The 19,828-nt window shown below is 56.3% G+C and overlaps 1 protein-coding gene across 6 annotated transcripts in view; it reads left to right on the top strand.

The window, feature by feature from the left end:
- Positions 1–19,828, top strand: part of Hdac4 (histone deacetylase 4) — a 245,499-nt gene that overhangs the window by 208,557 nt on the left and 17,114 nt on the right. For 3 of the 6 annotated variants that reach the window (XM_042689060.1, XM_042689059.1, XM_042689063.1), the window contains 8 exons: positions 1,052–1,185; positions 5,056–5,176; positions 9,102–9,148; positions 12,599–12,706; positions 14,396–14,451; positions 16,402–16,489; positions 18,338–18,457; positions 19,216–19,313. In XM_042689060.1, coding sequence (XP_042544994.1) covers positions 1,052–1,185; positions 5,056–5,176; positions 9,102–9,148; positions 12,599–12,706; positions 14,396–14,451; positions 16,402–16,489; positions 18,338–18,457; positions 19,216–19,313 — 772 coding nt within the window. The remainder of the gene's footprint in view (positions 1–1,051; positions 1,186–5,055; positions 5,177–9,101; positions 9,149–12,598; positions 12,707–14,395; positions 14,452–16,401; positions 16,490–18,337; positions 18,458–19,215; positions 19,314–19,828) is intronic. The other 3 variants (XM_042689062.1, XM_042689061.1, XM_042689065.1) reach the window with 2 other exon arrangements.

Below are 19,828 nucleotides of genomic sequence, written 5' to 3'. Positions count from 1 at the left end.
CCAGGACAGTGCTCACTTTCCACATACAAAGAGTCCTTGGGGGCTGGCGAAGGAGACCCTACACATGCTAGTTAGCGGCACAGTAGTAGTTGGTAAGTCACTATCTGCTTGTGTACAGCCAATGTGATGGAACTTGAGGAAACCGGCACTGCCTGGCGCTTCCTGCGGCAGGCCATTGGCAGGGTGGAAGTTTGCAGGTGTATTTCTCAGCAGGGCGGTTGGCTGTCTGTGCGCTTGTTCGTGCCTCACGCCCTCTGGGCCCCTCCCTGCACTCTGCAGCCTCCTGTTGCCTTCCGCTGGCGGCTCTGCCCCGCCTCTGATCTGCAAGCCTGGGCACCCTCGTGGTCTCCGTGCTGCTTTCTCCCGTAACAGTGATGTCAAGCTCACTTGGGTGATTCTGAAGGCAGTTGTATTCCAGTCACCCAGTTCCCCTAAGCAAAGCTGGGCAGTGGAGCTGGAGAGGAGAGAGGCCCTGCCCTCCGCTGGGCTCTCTGGGTCAGTCAGTGCCGGCTTGCGCGTGCACATCCTACAAGTTGGCCTGGGTTTGCTCCCTCCCACACAGGCATCCCAGCTTCTAGAAGCCTCTGATGCAGGCCCTGAGTCCTGGGCTTCTTGGAGCACCATGTGTCTTAAACAGTTTCCAGCCACTGGAGCTGCATAGTGTAGAGGCTGGCCCTGTGCACACAGACCTGCACGCTGCAGGCCACGCTCCTGCTCCCACTCAGACCTCAGGCTGTGACGTCTGACTCCAAGGCACTTTCCTTACACCTGTTTCCCTACAACTTGGGTCTGGTACAACTGCACACCTCCCGGGCAGGGCCACTGATATGGGGGCTGAGCAGCTGGCCGCCCCCACCCCAGCCTCCCTCTGCCTCCATCCATGCCACCTGGCAGGGTGACCTTGGTATGTTTCTAAAGAATTGCCCATTCTCCAGTCTCTACAGGGAGGGGGAAGGGTTTGCCACTGGCCTGGGCAGCGGCCAGACTAAAGCAATGGCCAGCTCAGACCTGGACAGCTTCCCTGACCTGGGCTACTTCCAACCTGTTGCAGGCCTTGTGTATGACACGCTGATGCTAAAGCACCAGTGCACCTGTGGGAACACCAACAGCCACCCTGAGCATGCTGGGAGGATCCAGAGCATCTGGTCCCGCCTGCAGGAGACAGGCCTGCGCAGCAAGTGTGAGGTACGCCGAGCCCGCAGGGGCGGGCGGGCGGGCTGCCGTCACTGCCGGCATCACCATGGCACCAGGGGCCTCAGCATGCTGAGCTCCTGTGCCGGGATAATGGGAGGGACAGGGCCAATGCCCTGGTGACTATGGAGTCCAGGCTGTGTCCTAAGTCAGCATTGGTAAGGTGGTAAGGCCTGGTGTATGTCACAACGTGGCGGAGAAAGAGAAAAGGAGTCTTTCACAAGTAGAAGAGCCAAGGGCATGGGCCGTATTCTTTATAACAACGCCTCTCATGAGAACTAGCCCGGTCACACAAGACCTGAGCTCTGATCCTCCCTGAGCCAGAGCCCTCCTGTCCTGATTGCCTCCCACACGGCCCACCTCTTGCTGAATGAACTCCCAGATTCAGTAACACCATACTGCAGGACAAGCTTCCAGCACCAGGGCCCTTGAGGATGCACTGTCTCCCAACCTCAGCAAAGCCCAGAGTGGCTTTCCACATTCCTTCCTGCGGGAAGCAGTGCTCTGTCCTTTGCCCTTCAATGTTCTGTGTCCGTGCCTTCTTCCCGCTGCTTTGGGGAAGTGTGATCCCCACTGGGCTGCTCTCAGCTGCCCAGGGCAGGCTCCCAGGACCTATGCCCAGGTCTCTTCGGGGATAGTGGGATGCAGAGACTAAGGGACACATTCTCAGATCAGGCCTCCTGGCTTCTTGTTGAGGCCCGTGTTCTCTTGTTCTGATGTTTTGCACAGTTGCTCTGGGAATGTGCATGGAGCCTCAGTCTCAATTCTCCCTCAGTGAGATCCCAAGAGACAGTGGCCAGCATGGACAGCAACATCACAATATCCCAGATTGCTCTGCTTGCTCTGCTTTGAGTCTTAATTCTTCACTCCCTGCCTCTGCCACTGAGGCTTGTGGGAAGGTTCAGCCCTGCTGTGTCTCTCAATACTGACCCTCAGTTTCTCTGACTGCCTGGCAATGGCTGAGCTTATTTCATCTTAGAAGGGCTAGCCACTGTGGGGGCCCAGTCTTCACCCACACCTTCTGGGCAGAAAGAGGCATGTCTGTGAAAGGCCCAGCCAGTGCCTTTCTCCCAGGTCCTGAGTTCTGAGGAGGAAGATGTGTGCTCCAAGCCTTGCTGTAGCGCAGGCACCGAGCAAAGGGCATCTGTGGCCTGGGCCTCATGGCCTGGGCAAGCCTCACTTCCCATCTGGAGCGGAACTGGGCATGCCCAGAGCATCCACCTGCTCTGAAAGCCCGCTGAGCTGGACTGAACAGTCCCTATCTATCCCCCCAGTATTCCTGGCCATCCTGGGCACAGCCTCGGCCGGGCCGGGCACAGCAGGTCTCCCCATGGAGCTGGTGTAGCAGCCTGTCCTGCGGTGCAGAGCACCTCAGTGCTCTGCAGCGTGGTGGTTTCTGAGCTCCAGTGTAAATGCTCTACTCTGCCCTCCCAGGCCGCCAGTATTCAGGACTTCAGGTCAGTGGACATTGCAGGGTGGCCCTGGGCACCTGCTTCTGGATTTTAGCCAATAGCTGTGCCACTGGGGGGCAGCATTGCCCAACAGACACCAGCCACATGAACCGCCTTCCTCGTTCCTGGCCATGCTAGGAGGACCCCATGTCCTGCCCCTTCTGGGAACAGCCCAGGGCACCCCGAAGTTCCCTGCCTTCACACACACCTGCTACTCAGCCACAGCCCTTGCTGGAGGCCAGCTTGAGCAGAGGCCTGGGTAGTGATTTCTCAACCAGAAAGGCACATGGGGCCAGGCAGAGTGTGGGAATACAGAGTTGGAGGAAAAGCAGTGGCTGGTGGGAGGCGACGGTTGAGCAGGGTCTCTGGTGTCACACCTGGACTCGAACACAGCTGGCAGAATCCTAGCAAGCCAGGGCTGTGGCCAGATCCCTCCTGACGTGCTGGGGACAGTCAGAGTCCTTTCAAACATCTGCAGCCCTAGAAGCCGTGTTGGACCACTACCCACGGAAGGGGCTGGGGCTGCGGCTGCCCATTCAGCTTTGGAGTTGAGGGCTCAAACATGACATCCTCTAGGTCCACCTGTCAGGAAGGCAGGGATGGAACAAGAGGGCTCAAGGTCAGATGTACAGAGAGCTGGCTACCATAGGATTAACTCTTTCCTCAAAGCTACAGATTATCTGCTTCAAGGAGCACCCGTCCATGTTTGCGCAGGAACTAGAAGGAGGCAAAGACCATGCCCTGGCATTGCTCCTCCTCACAACCTCATACCGGGAAGTGGGTTCATGCTCTCTTGTGTAGCCCATCTGGTCCCAAAGCTTTGACTAGTTCAGCCTTGTCTTTTCTATCTCTTATACATTTTCAAGCCTAAGTACTTTGATTCTTCCTTTTGTTCTAACTTAAAATCTGTTGCTACACTTGAAACTCTTATCCAGAGACCCAGCGGGCAGAGCAGATGGTCTGGTCTTTCTTCCCTTGCTCCCACCACGTAACCGGCCTCCCTGTCACACGAGGGCCAGACCCCTGCCCTCCCCGTAGCCCCTTTTTTAATTCTTTTTTTTTTCTCCTCCTGGTATTGCAGCTTGAACTCAGGGCCTGGGTGCTATCTCTTAGCTATTTTGGTCAAGGTTTGTGCTCTAGCACTTGAACCATAGCTCCTTCACTTCTGGCTTTTTACTGGTTAATTAGAGATGAATTTCATGAACATTTTTGCTGGGACTGGCTTTAAAGCCTCCCATCTCCATGTCTTGAGTAGCCAGGATTGCAGACTTGAGCCACCGCCACTTGACTCTGTGGTAGCCTCTTACTGTGTGGCCTGATTGCACACTCTGCAGACAGAAGCTGGCACTGGCCAGCCCTAATCAAGAGAAAAGCAGCCCATCAGGAGACTTGCTCCCCAGTCCTCTTCCTCCTGGCCTAGAGTGAAGGTGAGACGAGGTTGTGGAGGGGATCCTGGACTGTGTTCCACAATTAGAAAGCACTGACTCTTTTTTTTTTTTTTTTCTCCCACACAAGATAGTTTGATAGGGAAGAACTGATTTTGTGAAACTGATGATGATGGCCATAAAGAGTAACTCCAGAGTAGCCCTCTTGCTCACTGAGCATCTACTAGGTTACCCCATCTTTCTTTGCCCTGCGTGGGTGAAGCTGATACCCGCCCCGCCGTCCCCCCCCATCTTTCAGAAAAGTGGGGGGCGGGGTGTCCCAGTGGCCTGAGAGCACTTCCAGGCTAGGATTTCGGTGGAGCTCCAGTCCTTGCCACAGTGAGACCTGCAGGTCAGTGGGTGCTAGGCCAGGTAAGTGCGGATCTGTGTGCTGCCCTGTTAACACGGGCAGCCACCGCTGGAGTGCTGAAGCCTCCCTGCCTTACCCTCGTCCGTGACCTCTGGTGCTAGAAATCAGTGTTCCTTTAATGGTTAAGGAAGCGCTCCACCTGCAAAGCAGCACGTTTGCTGTTCACTTCTGAGGGAGGTCTGAAAATAGCCCACAGTTCTTTATGGGAAGACTTGCCAAAGGCTAGAGAAAGGCAGATTCCCAGCCCCCTACGCCACACAGGCCCAGACCCTGACCGCAAGCCAGCCTGCGGTCCAGGATCACCAGACCATGGTGTCCCACTGGCCAACCGTACACGTTCTCCTTACCTGAAGCATAAACCAGCGAGGCGGCTCACCGTGAGCCCTGCTGGAAAGTAGAATTGTGATTGCTGCTAGGGAACGGCCGCACCTTGAAGGCTGAACTGCCTTTGTAAATGTAGAAAGCTGTAATTAAAATGCAAGCCCACGAAAATATTTTATAGTCCTGCACTGGTGCAGCAAGAAGCCAGTAACTGCTCGCCTGCACGTGGATCTGTCCCCTCACGCATTGAGCGGTCTGACGGCACAGTGTGAGCGTGTCTTGCCTTGTGTCCCCGCAGTGCATCCGTGGACGGAAGGCCACGCTGGAGGAGCTGCAGACCGTGCACTCAGAGGCCCACGCACTGCTCTATGGCACAAACCCCCTCAACAGGCAAAAACTGGACAGCAAGAAGCTTCTAGGTATTCAAGACCTTTTACCTCCTTACTGGGTTTGGGCTCGAGCTGCGGCCCCTCAGGCTGTGGGGCTGCGGGCATCACCCTCTGGTGCTGCAGGGCCAGTGGAGAAGGAGGACCCTCTTCCACAGCACCGTGCCAGGCAGTGAGGAGAACCAGTCCCCACCACGGCCGCTAGGATATTTCAGTCTGAAGCCATTGAGTGGGTCCCAGAGGCTGCTCTGGAAAGCTTGGGCACCCCATGTTACCCAGCCTTGCCCTGTTGACAGCTCCTCTCCTGGGCTCCTGTGGCAGAGGCAGAGAGGAGGCCTCAGGAGTCCCAAGCCTGGCCATGACTTCCTTAGGCTCCATGGGGACAGGCTCATGCCAGGAGGTGGCGGCGGCTGTGGCCCTGGCAGGTGCCACTGCCCCTCACTCTCCCCCACCCCCCCCCCCCCCCACACACACACAGAAGACCTTGGCCTTGTGGAAATACATGGTATGTATTTTACTACCTTATCACCGGGGCCTTCAGCAGAGGCCGATGGGCTCTTGACAAGCTCATGAGACCCTGCAGGCTCCCTGGACGCATATCGAGCATTGAGGGTCCACTACATGCTGAACACTAGGGGAGGTAGAGCCCATTGGTACAGACCACTGAGCCCAGGCCTCCTGTGCAGACACCCAGCCTTGTGGCTCCAAGCCTCTCTGAGCAGGGACCACAGACTCAGGGCTGGGTGCCATCAGCTGGCTGGAAGACGGGAAGCCAGACTAGAACCTGTCGCAGTAGCCTCCATCAGGTGGGCTCTTGGTAACCAAAGGCCCCCTGGGTGGGGACCGTGGGTATCCCCCATGGAACCCAACATCTCTAGGTCAGTGTCTGCAAAGAGAAGGAACTGGCAGGCACTCAGGCCTGACCTCAGGGTCCTGAGCAGAAGGGGCAGGATGGTGGCTCCTGAGCACCAAGTCTGCCCCCGACCGGGCCCTCCAGCTAGGCTCGGCACCCCCACATTTATCCCCCCACCAACACTGGCAAGAGACTTCCCAACACACAGCAAATGTTCTGTTTCTGCGATCTGCCTGGGCGAGGGAGCAGCCCAGGCTCTGCACTCAGCAGGAGCAGAGGGCCAGAGGTAGACAGTTCCTGAGGCGGCACAGGCCCACTACGCATCTGGAGACAGACCAAGCACCGTGGCGAGGAAGGGGCCACTGCTTTCCTTTGGGCGTCCTCTGGCAGTCTCCAGCGAAGGAGAGGCTACCTGTGTGTCCCACAAGAGACCAGATCTTTGCCACAGAGTGTGGTGCTGCCACAGCATGGACTCCACAGGGGCTTTTGCTGGATGGCCTCCGGTCAGGCCTGCCAGCATCTCCCCTCAGGATGGTAGTTAGGTGCCTCGCCCAGGCGGCCCTCACTCTGCTGTCTCCAGAAGGTCTATCGTGGCCCAACCCACCACCAAGGGTCCATTGGCCATCCCATACGTGGGATATTCAGCAGGGCAGAGAATAGTTTCCAAGCCGGAGGTAACAGGGCGTAAGTCACCAATGGGAGCATGTTCTAGATGCTTAAGCCAATTTCAAACTAGATTTAAGATGATCAAGACAGAAGTACAAAAATTAGCCATATGTGAACTTGGAGATAAGAAAGGTCCGAGTGTGAGAGCTTGGAGCTTTCTCACCACTGACTGGAGATTGCCTGGCATTCTGGTCCTCAGATCAAAGCCTTCGTTGGCCCCGGCCAGCCCTTGCCATGGTTTGGTTTCTTGGTTGAGGAGTTTACCCTGAATCTTCTGCCCCCATAACAGCTGTCTTGGTGCATCAGCTGTGCCAGCCACGTGGTACTGCAGCCCCACCGGTGTGGGGGGGGGAGCTGTGGAGGTGATGGCCCATTGTGTCCTTTTCTTTCCTGCTGACTTTTGTGCTTTTTTTCATCTGCCCAAAGGGCACTGACGTTCCTTGGTCCATTGCCTTCGTACCACCTGCGATCCATGTTTATACTTTTCAAACATAGTAATAGTTAAGGTATCTCAAATCATGCTGCCATAACCCTAATTAGGTGCTTAAATGCTGCTGTGATTTTTCCTTTTAATTGGATTCACAGGTTGCTATACCATAGGCAAAAAGCCCTTTGTAGTTTGCTGCTCCCACAGGGACACACCAGGAGCACAAACTCTACTGAGTTAGTTTGCAGACACCAGAGAGTGCTGCTCGCTATTCTGGATCCAGGGGTTTGTTTCCTGGTAGCATCTGACACCACACAACCTAGAAAGGGAGCCTGGCCCAGAGCGGCTGCGGACAGTGCAGGTTGGCAGAGCCTGAGCAAGCCAGTGATGAACTGGAAGTGCTCGGGAAGGTCCGTGTCTTTCCCACACCTCCAGAAAAGCCAGCCAACCAGCCGTGAGCAGCCGGTGGGAGTGGGTGTGGTCCTCCAGGCTGGCCTCCAGGTCCCGTTTGCCACCCAGTCCTGGTGGTGGCGGGCAGGCACAAGCCACGGGCGGGCATAGTCGGGGCATTCTCGGGGGCAGGATGCATGGGCAGCTGGTAGATGCACAGTGTAGCGGAACAGCCTCCTATGGAGATAATGAGCAGGATCACCTAAGTACTCAGTTACTGTTGTTTCAGCACAGACGCGGCTGGCTGAGAACCCTCCTGTGGAAAGGTCTGCGTGTGTCACAGGGCCCTCATTTCCAGTGAGCTCACTCAAGTCCTGGCTGTCACCAGGGCCTGTAGTAGGAAGTACAGCTCTCATGCAGGCCCCAGCTGTCCCCTAGGCCTGCTCTCCTGTGCCACCAGGCGGCCCATGCTCTGTGTGCATCTGAGGTTCAGAGCAGGTTTCACAGGACAGAGGGAGTGTGGGCCCTCCAGCTGTGGACACGGCCCTGCCAAGTCCAGGAAGCGGGGTCCCATGCTGCCTGTGGGACCTGTTAGATCAAGCAAACCTGGGACCCTGGCGCACACCAAGTGCCATGGATCCAGGAAGCAACTGGGCTGTGGAGAGCAAGGGGCAGAAAGGACCTGGCTCTTCTGGGCCAGCTCCTGAGGGATGAAAGCCTTGCTGGAGCCTGGACACTCTAGAGGCCAGAATTTAGACTCATGTCCTGCATTCTGCCACTGTTAGGGCCACACAAGGAAAGAGACAGTCCCTACTCTGGGAGCACTTGGTCCAGGGAAAGGGAGTCAGATCTGAGTACTCCGTGATGCAGGAGGGCACAGGCCGCAGCTATGGCCTCCCAGTCAGATGACTAGTGGGGAAGCACGGCTGGTGTCTGGCCCTCCCCACCACAGACCTCATTCCTCCTGTTCCAGCCCTGTTCTCTCCTCCATAGCCGGGGGAGGGTGGGGACAGTGGAGGAGCTGGGTCTCCAGACCTCTGACCCATGCTGGGAGCTGAACTGGCAAGTAGAGTTCCCCAGGGAGCCAAGGCTGGGGTCTGGAAATCGGGTTTTCTATGGAGGCAGCAGGAACACCGAGCACTAGCAGGAGTTCCTCCCCGCCAAGGAAGGGTGACACCCTGGAGAATGGGAGTTGTGGAGCCAGGTAGTGAGGCTGAGGCTGGGCCACCAGGTAGTGAGGCTGAGGCTGGGCCACTGGGTGACATGGAGAGCCGAGCTGCGCACCAGCAGGTCCCACCATGCCACAGAACGCTCCCGAGCCAGTGCTGCCCTTGCCTCTCTTGCCCTGCTTTTTCCTTCCCTGCAGGATCGCTGACACTCCCTCCCTCTCCTCTTCCCCTCCCACTACCCCCCCCCCCCCCCATGGGATCACTGACCTCTCTTTCACCCAGCAGGATCACTGACCTGTCTCTCTGCAGGATCACTGATACCTCTCTCCCTCTCTCCCTCCCTCCCTCCCCCCCTTCTCTCTCCCCCCCCCCCACAAGATCGCTGACACACACACCCCCTCTCTGTCTGTCTTCCCCCTGTGGGATCACTGACCTCTCTCTCTCTCCCTGCAGGATCGCTGACCTCAGTGTTTGTCAGGCTTCCTTGCGGTGGTGTCGGGGTAAGTATTTCTTTAATGTGTAAATAATGTCCTGTTTGTTCTCAGAGTCCCAGTGGTTACAAAAATCACTGCCCTACTCTCCCTGGAATGGGTAATTGCTACCAGGTGTTTTCCATGAACAGGGTTGTGGGCAGAGGTGCCCGTTTGTGGCTTCAAAGCACTGCAAGTCATGAGCGTTTGGATCGCTGGGCTTGGACACCTTTCTCTGGGAAGGTGATCCGGCACGCACAGCACAGGCCTGCTGGGCCGTGGCTCCTGTGCAGCCTGTGTGCAGACTTGTCTCTCTGCTTCTGGGTCTGCAGTGACACTGGTGAAGCACACCCAGGTCCCAGCGCCTCATTGGGCAGGATGTGCTTGTTGTGTGTCCGTTTTTCAATTTGAGGCTCTGGGCAAAGTTCTCCACTCAGGATACTGGTGGGCCATTTGATGTTTGCAAGGCAGCTAGTGGGGCTGCACTGGACTCTCATCCCTTTATTTTCTTTGGAGGAGATGATGTTCTAAGCGAGGCACTTAGGGAAACGGCCAGGCGCACAGGAATGGCAAGGGACAAGTTCCTGGCTGGAGATCCACTCCCATGTGTGCAGGGCCGGCCCAGCCTCCCACAAGCCTCCCCTTGACAGCCAAGGGTCTCCCCTGGCTCGGTCCTGGGATGGAGCGGGGCGGGGCCCTCCCAGGAGAACGGCACATTGCGGAGCGGGCAGAGGCTCTGGCCGATGGGCTGACTGCGTGTTTCCCGTGGCACGTGCACAGGGTTGCCGGAACCGCGCCGTGTGTGTAATCATGGACTGCAAGGTGAAGGCCAGGTCTGGGTTCTGTTATGGAAATGAGACGAAATTGTTTTCTTCCTGAGTCTTTACAGAAATCACTGCTTTGAACATTATCCCATCAGAAAAAGAATAAACGGCGTTTATTCATACCACCGCTGAGCCCTGCAAGAGTTATTTTATTTTGTATTGTAAATAGCCTACAATCTCTTAATTCGGGGCAAATTTTTGGCCAGACTTCAAAAGATTTGGGTTTGCATTACCCTGCAGCCAGCAGACCTGTGCAAGACAGAATTGGTGATTTGCAGAGGACAGCTCAGCGCAGGCTGGGGGCGTGGGGCTTGAGCCCCGCGGCCCCTTGGACCAGCCAGCGCTGCCGCTCACGCTGGGGGCGTGGGGCTTGAGCCCCGCAGCCCCTTGGACCAGCCAGCGCTGCCGCTCACGCTGGGGGCGTGGGGCTTGAGCCCCGCGGCCCCCGTGGACCAGCCAGCGCTGCCGCTCACGCTGGGGGCGTGGGGCTTGAGCCCCGCGGCCCCCGTGGACCAGCCAGCGCTGCCGCTCACGCTGGGGGTGTGGGGCTTGAGCCCCGCAGCCCCTTGGACCAGCCAGCGCTGCCGCTCACGCGGGCACAGATGTACACTGATGGCGCCAGTGGGTACTGCCCAGGCAAGTGAGAGGCGGAACTGTGCTCGCCTTCTCCGTGGACCTCTACCGGGAGGGAAGCTGTGGCCTCGGATCACACGCGGCTACAGCTCCAACCCAGTGTCTTCCAGAAGCAGGGCCAGCCACTAGGGTATCCCATGGAGCAGTCAGGGCACCGAGGCTTCCACAGGAGGAGAAGGCAGCCCCTCTTCAGCGTGAAGCTGTGCAGTGCTGCTTCCAGAGCTTCCAATGCATCCTGTCCTCACAGTTCAATATAGGTTTTTAATGGTTTTGACCTTTTTTGCAAACCATATGAAAGAAACTTCTACTTTGCTTCCCCCCTCCCACTTTATTACAAGTTCTAAATTAGTGAGAATCTGTGTCCTTGAGTCTCCGTGGGCGCCCTCCCCCAGCCCTGCCTGTGAGTGGGGCCCAGGCTCTGCGGGCGCACACACACCCTGCCGTGGCTCCCAGCGCCCCAGCTCAACCCGCGCTTCCACCCCCCCAGGCCCACATGCTCCCCTGCGTCTCCCATGCCCCCCCTGCCTGTTCCTTCAGGAGTCGGGCACCTCTGTGCCTGTCTCGGGCCGTCCTCCAGCACTGTGTGCCCAAGTCAGGATGCAGTGGACTCGACATCTAGGTTCTGGAGCAGCAGGACGGGCTTGTCGGACTGTCGGGGGACACTAACCACCTGCTGTCCTGTGGCAGGGCTGAGGTTGGCCCCTGCTCTCTGCAGGAAGTGCCCAGGAGAGCAGAGCGCCCAGAAGGCCCCACAGACGGGGCCGGTGTTGTCCATCAGCCCCTCCGTGCGTTTGGAAAGGAAGTCATCTCAGTCAAGTCATTTTGGCTTCCAGGGTGCAGCCTCAGCCTAGCCTGCCTCAAGAGTTGCTGGCCCTGGAGGGCCCGGGCAGCTGATGGAGTCTGTGCTGTAGTGCTGGCAACCTTTGATTTCAGTGAGTCGATTCTCCAGCGGAAGTGACCAGCCAGCTGTTCTGTGCGCACAGTGCTTCCGTAGGTGGCACACGGCGCTATCCCCAGCTGAAGCGGTCATCTCAGCGCTTTGGGAACAGTGAGCACGGTCGACACTAGTTGGTTCTTTGGACATTTGGAAGCTATTTAAAGAATGTTGAGGTTTGATCACTGGAGAGAATAACCCTCACTGCATATCCCTTCTAGGAATTTCTTTAGCTTATCAAAGAATCTTAAATCATCAGGCAGTGGGGAGGTCCGTGCCTCCCCACAGAGTGTCTGTCAGGCCTGGGCAGGTGGCTCCCGCTGGAGTTTCAAAGCAGTCAGTGTTCAGAGGCCATCCGATTGCTTTGTACTGAATGGAACCGCATGGCACGGCCCAGCCAGGCAGGAGCAGCACCTTCCCCCAGGCAGGGCACAAGCCCAGGTCTGAGGTGGCTCACTAGACTTTCTGCCCAAGGAATACTTGGAATAGCTGCTCAGTGCTTGGGTCTGGCTCCCACCGAGGGCTGCTCTGTAGATGCACACTCCTGTCAGAATCTGTTTTCTGTCTCTCCTGTGAGCTAGGCCTTAAAAATGCATCTTGTGTTGAGCACAGTAGGTGAACTTGTTGGCCCGTTTACCCTTCGCATTGGAAGTTGGCAATAGGAGGACCCCCAACCCCAGGGAGAGCTCCTGCTTAGGCTCCAGTCCCATTTAAGCACAGCTGGTAATAGCAAGAGCTTCCGTGAGTACAGAAGCCCTGGTCTGAAGAGACCACTGTTTAACCGCTCTGGCGCGCCATCTTCCTGGCTAGCATGCTCTCCTGACTACACTTGCAGGTCAACAGAAAGGCACTCCGCACCCGTGGTGTCCTTAGTTCTACCTCCCAGTGGAGGCAACCGGAGGAGAAAGGCTACTCATTTACTCTTCTGTTTGTATTTGTATGTTCCGGTGCATGTTAAAGAACGTGATGAGCTCCAGAGTAAGCTGTCTGCCCTGGTGAAAGGCCACGCTCTGGCAGGCCCAGAGCAGAGCCAGTCTTGGGACTTTGGCAGCCCCTCAGGATGTGGCTCTGGGATTGTTGTCTCTACAGGTGGACAGCGACACCATATGGAATGAGGTGCACTCATCAGGGGCGGCCCGCCTCGCAGTGGGGTGCGTGGTGGAGTTGGTCTTCAAGGTGGTTACAGGGGAGTTGAAGGTCAGTCAGAGCCTGGCAGGGCCGGGTCCCCAGGGGAGGGCGGCCTGTAGTGACCACCCTCTCCCCCCCACACCCCCCACCTTGTGACCACGCTCAGTCGGGACTGGTGGGAGGCAGCTCACATCAAGACAAGTCCTGGATGCTCTTCATGCAGTGGGAATATTGTTCAGGTCACAGGTTTGGGCCTGGGAGCTGTTTGTCCTCTTCACAATCCTTAAGACACCCAAAGGGCTTCGGTTCACTGACTTAGCTCATCTGATTAACCATATATTTTTTAAGTATTCATTTTAAAGTAACAGTGATAGCTGGCTCAGTGGGTGGCAGCTGGATTTACATGCCTGCCTTTGCATGAATCTGCACCCATACAATGAAATTCACAGAGTGCTCTGTGATGAGAGAGAGAGTTGTCCAGATGCCTGGACATTCTGCTCTGGCTTACACTGGCACTCAGAGGTCTCTCGAGCACTTATTGCACCCAGAAGCCACACCTAGGCTTTTCCCCCTCTATTATACTCAAACCCACTTCCCTTCCTAATGGGTGCACAGACCTCTCCTCACTGCATTGGTCCTGAGCTCTGACACAGCGTGAGTGTCCTATCCAAAGCCGTCACCACACGTAGCTCTTCAGAAGAGCCCTCAAGCGTGGCGAGCTCACGGCGGCAGACACGAGGTTTCCAGACCAGCCGTACACTGAGAGCTCAGGTCCATTGCTGAGGCCTGCTTGTCTATTTTTGAGAAGTGTATCGATTTCCCCAAGCTGGAATGTCTGTGGCTTATGTCTGCCCCTCTCACAAAGGAAATGGATATCCCTGAAAAAAGGAGCTGGCCCAGCTCACAACTGAGAGGGCTGCAGGCTCCTCCACAGGAGACAGGAAAGGAGACCTATGCCCCAGCAGAAGCTGAGCACTCCGGGGAGCTCGCTGCCTCCGGGCACCGAGAGGCCGCTCCATGCATACCTGCGGTGCATACCCTCGCCTCCTGCGGTTCCATGCACCGCTCGCTGCTGCTTAGCACCTGCACTTACCTGCAGACAGCACCTGGAGAGCCGGGGATGGACTGCAAGGGCAGGAGTTAGGACGTAGGATTGCAGTATTGAGTCTGAATGTGCCCAGCCTCACCATTGCCCTGTCCTGAGCCTGCGCCCTGGGGTAGCCTGCTCCCTGGGGTAGCTCACTGCACCCCGGTGGGGTCCTTCGTGGTTGGCCAGCCCCTCTGAGCTCCATGACAGCCTCCTAGTTTGCCTATTGTATTGCCGTATTATGGTGTCTTCAAGGCATGAATAATGGGGGAGGGGGGGGTGCAGCTATGCAGATACTAGTCCCCAAGCATTTCTTCATGGGAATGGTAGTGCAGGCTCCATGGGTGTCCACCCCCGGGAGGTGAGCTGGAAGGAGGGCAGGGCGTGGTGCAGGCCACAGTGTCCACCCCCGGGAGGTGAGCTGGAAGGAGGCAGGGGCTGGTGCAGGCCACAGTGTCCATCCCCGGGAGGTGAGCTGGAAGGAGGCAGGGGCCGGTGCAGACCACAATGTCCACCCCCGGGAAGTGAGCTGGAGTGAGGCAGGGATGTGCCCACACTTTATGGAAGGCCGTCCATGTTGGGGGCACCTTCTCTAGTGTCTGAGTTTGGAACGACTTTCTTGTGGGTACAACATGCCCTTTTCACTGTCTCCCACTGTCTGGTGTTCACAGAACGGCTTTGCTGTGGTCCGCCCCCCAGGACATCATGCTGAGGAGAGCACCCCCATGTGAGTGATGGTGGGAAGCGGGGTAGGCTCATCTGGGCCCTCTCAACCCTCCATCCCCCTGCACCCCGAGCCTTGGGCGTGTCGCTGGCTCCTTCCCACAGCTGAGGAGGTCTCTAGCGAAGGGCCCCTGGGTGGATGAGGAGCCCAGGCCGCAAGGCCTGTCGGCTCCCCTGGAGGCTGTTAGGAAGATGATAGGAAAGGTCAGGTGATAGGAAAGAAGGCCCCAGGGATACTGGTCCAGAGAAATCACAGATGGTTGCTGCTTTTGTTGCACTCGGGAGAGGAAACAGGTTCCTATGGCCCCTCGCTTTCCAACAGTCGCCATCAGTCCTACAGACCACGTCGTGCCTGGCCTTGTAGCTTCTGACCAGTAGATACTCCCATGGCCACGGCAGGGTGTGTCCTCAGTTGGCATCCCGGCACCCTGACACCCCCGTCAGGATGTGCGACAGGTGAGGCGTGGCGTTGCTACCTGGCGGTATTGATGAGCGCCAGTGCTGGTGCCGGCCACCTGGACATGGTGAGAGGGGTCCTGGACCTGTAGCTTCCTCTCAGCTGCCTTTGCCAGCTAGGGTGCAAGCCCCTAGGCTGTCCAAGCATGCCATCTCTAGGAGCCACATGGAACTCTAGTCATGTGGTCAGCAGTGGGGAAGCGTATGTGCAGGGCAGCCTGGGCTTCGCCAAAGACAGAGGCTGAAACAGCTCTCTTCACCTCTACCCCATGAGGTGTCTTAGAATACAGAAAGTTAAGTGTGAGCTGCTGTTAGAGACCCGTCACCCCTGAGCGTAGGCAAGAATGCTGTGCGTGTGCTGTGTGTGCCTCAGGGTGTGTGTGTCCACAGTTATACTGTGTATCTCTGCATGTACAACTGTATCATGTGTGCCTGTGTTTTGTGCATGTAGATGGCTGTATATTTAGTATTTGTGTGGTATCTGTACATTTGTATATTTGTATAATGTATGGATATATCGATGGTGTATATATGTGTGGTATGCATGTGTTTCCATGTTAGTGTGTGTCTGTGTAGTATGTGAGTGTGTCTTTGGTGTATGTTTTTAAATTTCTGAACTTATCCCCTCTCCGCAACCCCCCAAACATGGGTCAGTACAGCAATCATGAAAACAGTCTCCCACCCTCACTCACAAGAATTGCACATGGGATTTTCACACAGTATGCACGCTTATTTGTGCCTCACTGTTTCTGTGTGGGTGTGTGTATACATATGCCTGTCTGTGTCTCTGTAGCTACATAGTTTGTATACATCTGTGCGGTATGCATATTTGTTGATTTGTGCTTGTATGTATGTGTATTAATTTTTGTGTTTGTGTATGTGTCTGTGTGTAGAGCTGCACAGTGTTTGTAAATGTGTGCTTATCTGTGGTGTGTACATCTTTGTGATACATATGTGTATTTTTACTATGTTTGTGTACATGTGTGATGTGTGTATATATCTGTCTGGTGTGTATGTGTATCCATGTGCTTGTGTGTGGTATGTTTACATATGTAGTGTGTATATGTGTGTATCTTACATGTGTGTTTGTGTGGTGTGTATATCTGTAGTGTGTGAATGTATTTGTATCTGCATGTATGTCTATATCCAGGTGGTGTGTATCATCTGATCTGTGGTGCATGTGGTTATTCTGTGTATCTGAGTGGTGCCCGTGTGTGTCTGTATATGTATACATACGTTTGTGTGTCTGTAGGTGTGCCTCTGAGTATCGGGTTGGTGTGTGTCTCTGGTACACGTGTGTGTCTGTATGTTCACGTCTCCTTGGTCAGCACCATCAGTTAAGGTTGTCATCCCCACCCCCCAGCGGCTAGAAATGGCCTGCCGCCTTCCACCTGAGCCCTCTAGACTCTCCTGGGCTTTGGATGGCTGCGTTGCAAGTTGTGTAGAAACAGGGAACAGGCAATTTTGTCATAGTCCTGACACCCTTCTCCTTCCTCAGGGGGTTTTGTTACTTCAACTCCGTGGCAGTGGCGGCCAAGCTTCTCCAGCTGAGGCTGAATGTGAGCAAGATCCTCATCGTTGACTGGGTGAGTGGCCCAGCCTCCCAGGGGAGCCCGGAAGGGCCTACATGCCTGTCTCTAGAGCAGACAGCCTGGCTGAGGCAGACCTTCACCTCCACTGATCCTGGAACTTAGAGAACTGAACTTTCTGGAACCCATGTCAGAGATCAGAGAGGGGTGTGTTTCATGGCCTCTGGCAGTGTGTGTGGGCTCTGACCTGCAGTAGAGATGACTCAGGGTTGAGAGTGTGGCCAGGACTGAGCCCCAGCACTGACTGATGGAAGGCAGAAGTCCAGGATGTGCTACCTGGCCTTGGCCTCGGGTCTCTGGTCTGAGCATGTGGCCAGGACTGAGCCACAGCACCCACTGATGGAAGGCGGAAGTTGGGGGTGTGGTGCTTGGCCTTGGCCTTGGGCCTCTGGTCTGAGCATGTGGGCCCACCCAGCTACAGGCTGAGCGTGGTTCTCAGCGCGCCCCACCCCCCACCCCCCAGCCCACTTGAGTGCCTAGCTTGTACTACAAGACACGGCTGAGCTTCCTGTGGGAGGCAACACCTTATGGCCTGGAACAGCTGCCTCTGGCTGAACCCGAATTCCAAAAATAGCACAGCATTCAGTGTTCATTTCAGTATTCCTCTTTGAGCAGCGTGCCTGCGCGCACACACACCTTTCAGTTTGGCGTTTATGACTTACGCCATGCATTCTAAAGGGGAAAGAGCAGACACGCTGGTGGGGCTGATTGGTGTCGCAGAAATCCTTCAACTTCAGGAGAGGAGCCAGCGCTCAGGCTGTAGGTAGCAGGCTCCTGCCTGGCCAAGATCGCAAAGCCAGGCAAGGCAGGGGAATTCTTCCTCTTCTCAGCTGGCACCAGTGAGCCAGCAAGCCCTGAGAACCTCCCTAGCCCCTTAGGGAGCAGAGAGAGATTCCCACAGAGCAGTGTAGTGTAGCCAGGGGCATAGCGGGCCCAGCCGTGTGCTAGCCACGCACTGGGAGCTGCGTAGCGGGCCCAGCCGTGTGCTAGCCACGCACTGGGAGCTGCGTAGCGGGCCCAGCCGTGTGCTAGCCACGCACTGGGAGCTGCGTAGCGGGCCCAGCCGTGTGCTTGCCACGTACTGGGACAGCATAGTGGCCTAGCTGTATACAGGGGACCTCATAGTGGGCCTAGCCAGAGTGAGCTAGCTGTGTACTAGGGACGGCCCAGCCAGCCTCCTGTGTACTGTAGATGGCTCTGTGGCCATCCTGTAGGTAAATGCATATGGTGGTGCCCCTGGCTCCTCTGGATACAGCCCAGCACTGACCATCTGTGTGGAAGTACCACATTCCCACAGCACGAAACCAACCTCTAAAAGATTCCCAGCTAGAACCCCTAGGTGGCTCACGCGCACACACACACACACACGCACATGTAAAACATGGCCGCCCAGCCCCACTAATTCTGGGAACCACCTCCCATGTTCCAGGACAAGGACGGGCACAGCCCTTCAGGAAGCGCAGGGACCTGTCTTAGCTCCCTCCGAGAGCAGTATGGGAGCCTGGGCCCTGTCACTGGTAGCCACGTGGTTCCAGGCACGCTCCAGCATGGAGTGATGCTCAACAGGTGCCCGTGAGCAGCCAGGCCACAGAGACCTCCCTTTGGATGGTTCACTGTGGATACACAGTTGGGTGTGGCTGAAACAACAGAGCCCATTCAGCTCCTCATGAATCTCCAGTCCTGCATGTGCCCCTCATCTATCCTGCCGGGGTGCCTGGCCCACTTGGAGGTGTCAGGCCATCTCCCAGAGTGAGCTGTCACCCCAGGGCATAGAGGGGTCCAGCTGAACAGTGAGGGCCCAGGTGTGAGGCCCGGTGGCCTGAGCCGGCTCTCCTGGTCCCTCAGGATGTGCACCACGGGAATGGAACCCAGCAGGCTTTCTACAGTGATCCCAGTGTGCTCTATGTGTCCCTGCACCGCTATGACGATGGGAACTTCTTCCCAGGCAGCGGGGCACCTGATGAGGTAAGAAGCTGGGAGTGGGATGTGGTCAGGCGTGGGAGTGAGCCCGTGAGCCATGGAGAACGGGGTGCACACCGGCCTGCCAGCCTGCATTTCGTCCAGGTGCCCAGGGCCTGCGTTTTGTCTAACACACAAATGTAAATTAAAGGACTCAAGTCCACCTCCAATCTAGGCCAGCGGAAGCGTTTGTGCATGAGTGAGCCAGCAGTGCACTCTCTTCCAAGAAAGCCTGTGCTCTGTACTTGGGTGACACTCCCAGCTGGGAATCTGGAGGTGCAGTACAGCACCGGGTCCCCCTCCCCCACCCCACCTCGGGATTACAGAGGCTGCAGGACAGCACCAGCTCTCCTTGGCCTGCCCTACCTCTCACTGCCTACGAGCAAGCGCGAAGTAGCAGAATGCTCCTCCTGGAGACACATCTGGTTAGCATGTAGCACATGGCACAGATGGGCAGGTCTTTGGAATGTTCCTGAGGGGGACTCCTGTGGTACAAGGTCAGAGGTGGTTCCCCACGGTTCCCACAGTTCAAGGTCCCTGACACCAGAAGCATTGTATGAAAACTGCTCCATTCTTAACATTAGCACAGCAGGTATTTGGGTGCCCAGCCTCACGTACTAATGAATCTGCGGGGCCCCGGACATACAGGTCTGCAGGCAGACCCTGCGGGTACCATCAGCCAGAAGATACCTCAGCCCAGGGGCCACCAACAGTGGGTATTCCTGCCGCAGGATCTGTGACATGGATTTCTCTCCTGGCCACAGGTGGGCACAGGGCCAGGAGTGGGCTTCACTGTCAACATGGCTTTCACGGGCGGCCTGGACCCTCCCATGGGAGACACAGAGTACTTAGCAGCCTTCAGGTGAGTCCCCAGTCTTCGTGGAGCACTTACAAGATGAGTACTTGGGAACGTGTCTGTGAACTGTAGACAAAGGCCACAGACACACGAGCTCGGTTCAGCCTTCAACACCTAAGCGCAGCCTCTGTGCCTGAGGCAGAGCCCAGGAATCCGTGTCCATCCTGATGGTGAAAGCCAATGCCACAGGCAAGGACTCGATGCAGTGCTGGAACATGCTGTTATGAAGGAAAGCTGAGACGCAAACCCTAGAAATGGGATTATCTCCTATCTTCCACAAACCTTTTTTGAGTTGCTATAGAGTGGAAAGAAATCATTTCTTCATTTATATAAACACTGAATCAAGGTCCACCTCACACCCCTTCCTTACATAACCCTTGTCCTTAAGCTTGGCCACAGAGTGGTCACTTCTAAAACTGCTTGTCATCGGATGTTAAACTGATTTCTCTCAACCAGAAGGAGGTGGCTTGACCGGGCCGGGTTCTCGGTGTGAAAGGGCAGGATGAGGATCTGTGGGCAGC

Source organism: Dipodomys spectabilis, unplaced genomic scaffold, assembly GCF_019054845.1.
Source record: "Dipodomys spectabilis isolate Male_0828 unplaced genomic scaffold, ASM1905484v1 ptg000124l, whole genome shotgun sequence".
NCBI classification, from domain to species: Eukaryota; Metazoa; Chordata; class Mammalia; order Rodentia; family Heteromyidae; genus Dipodomys; species Dipodomys spectabilis.
Note: the sequence above shows the minus strand (reverse complement) of the source record. Positions and strands in the feature narration are given on the sequence as shown.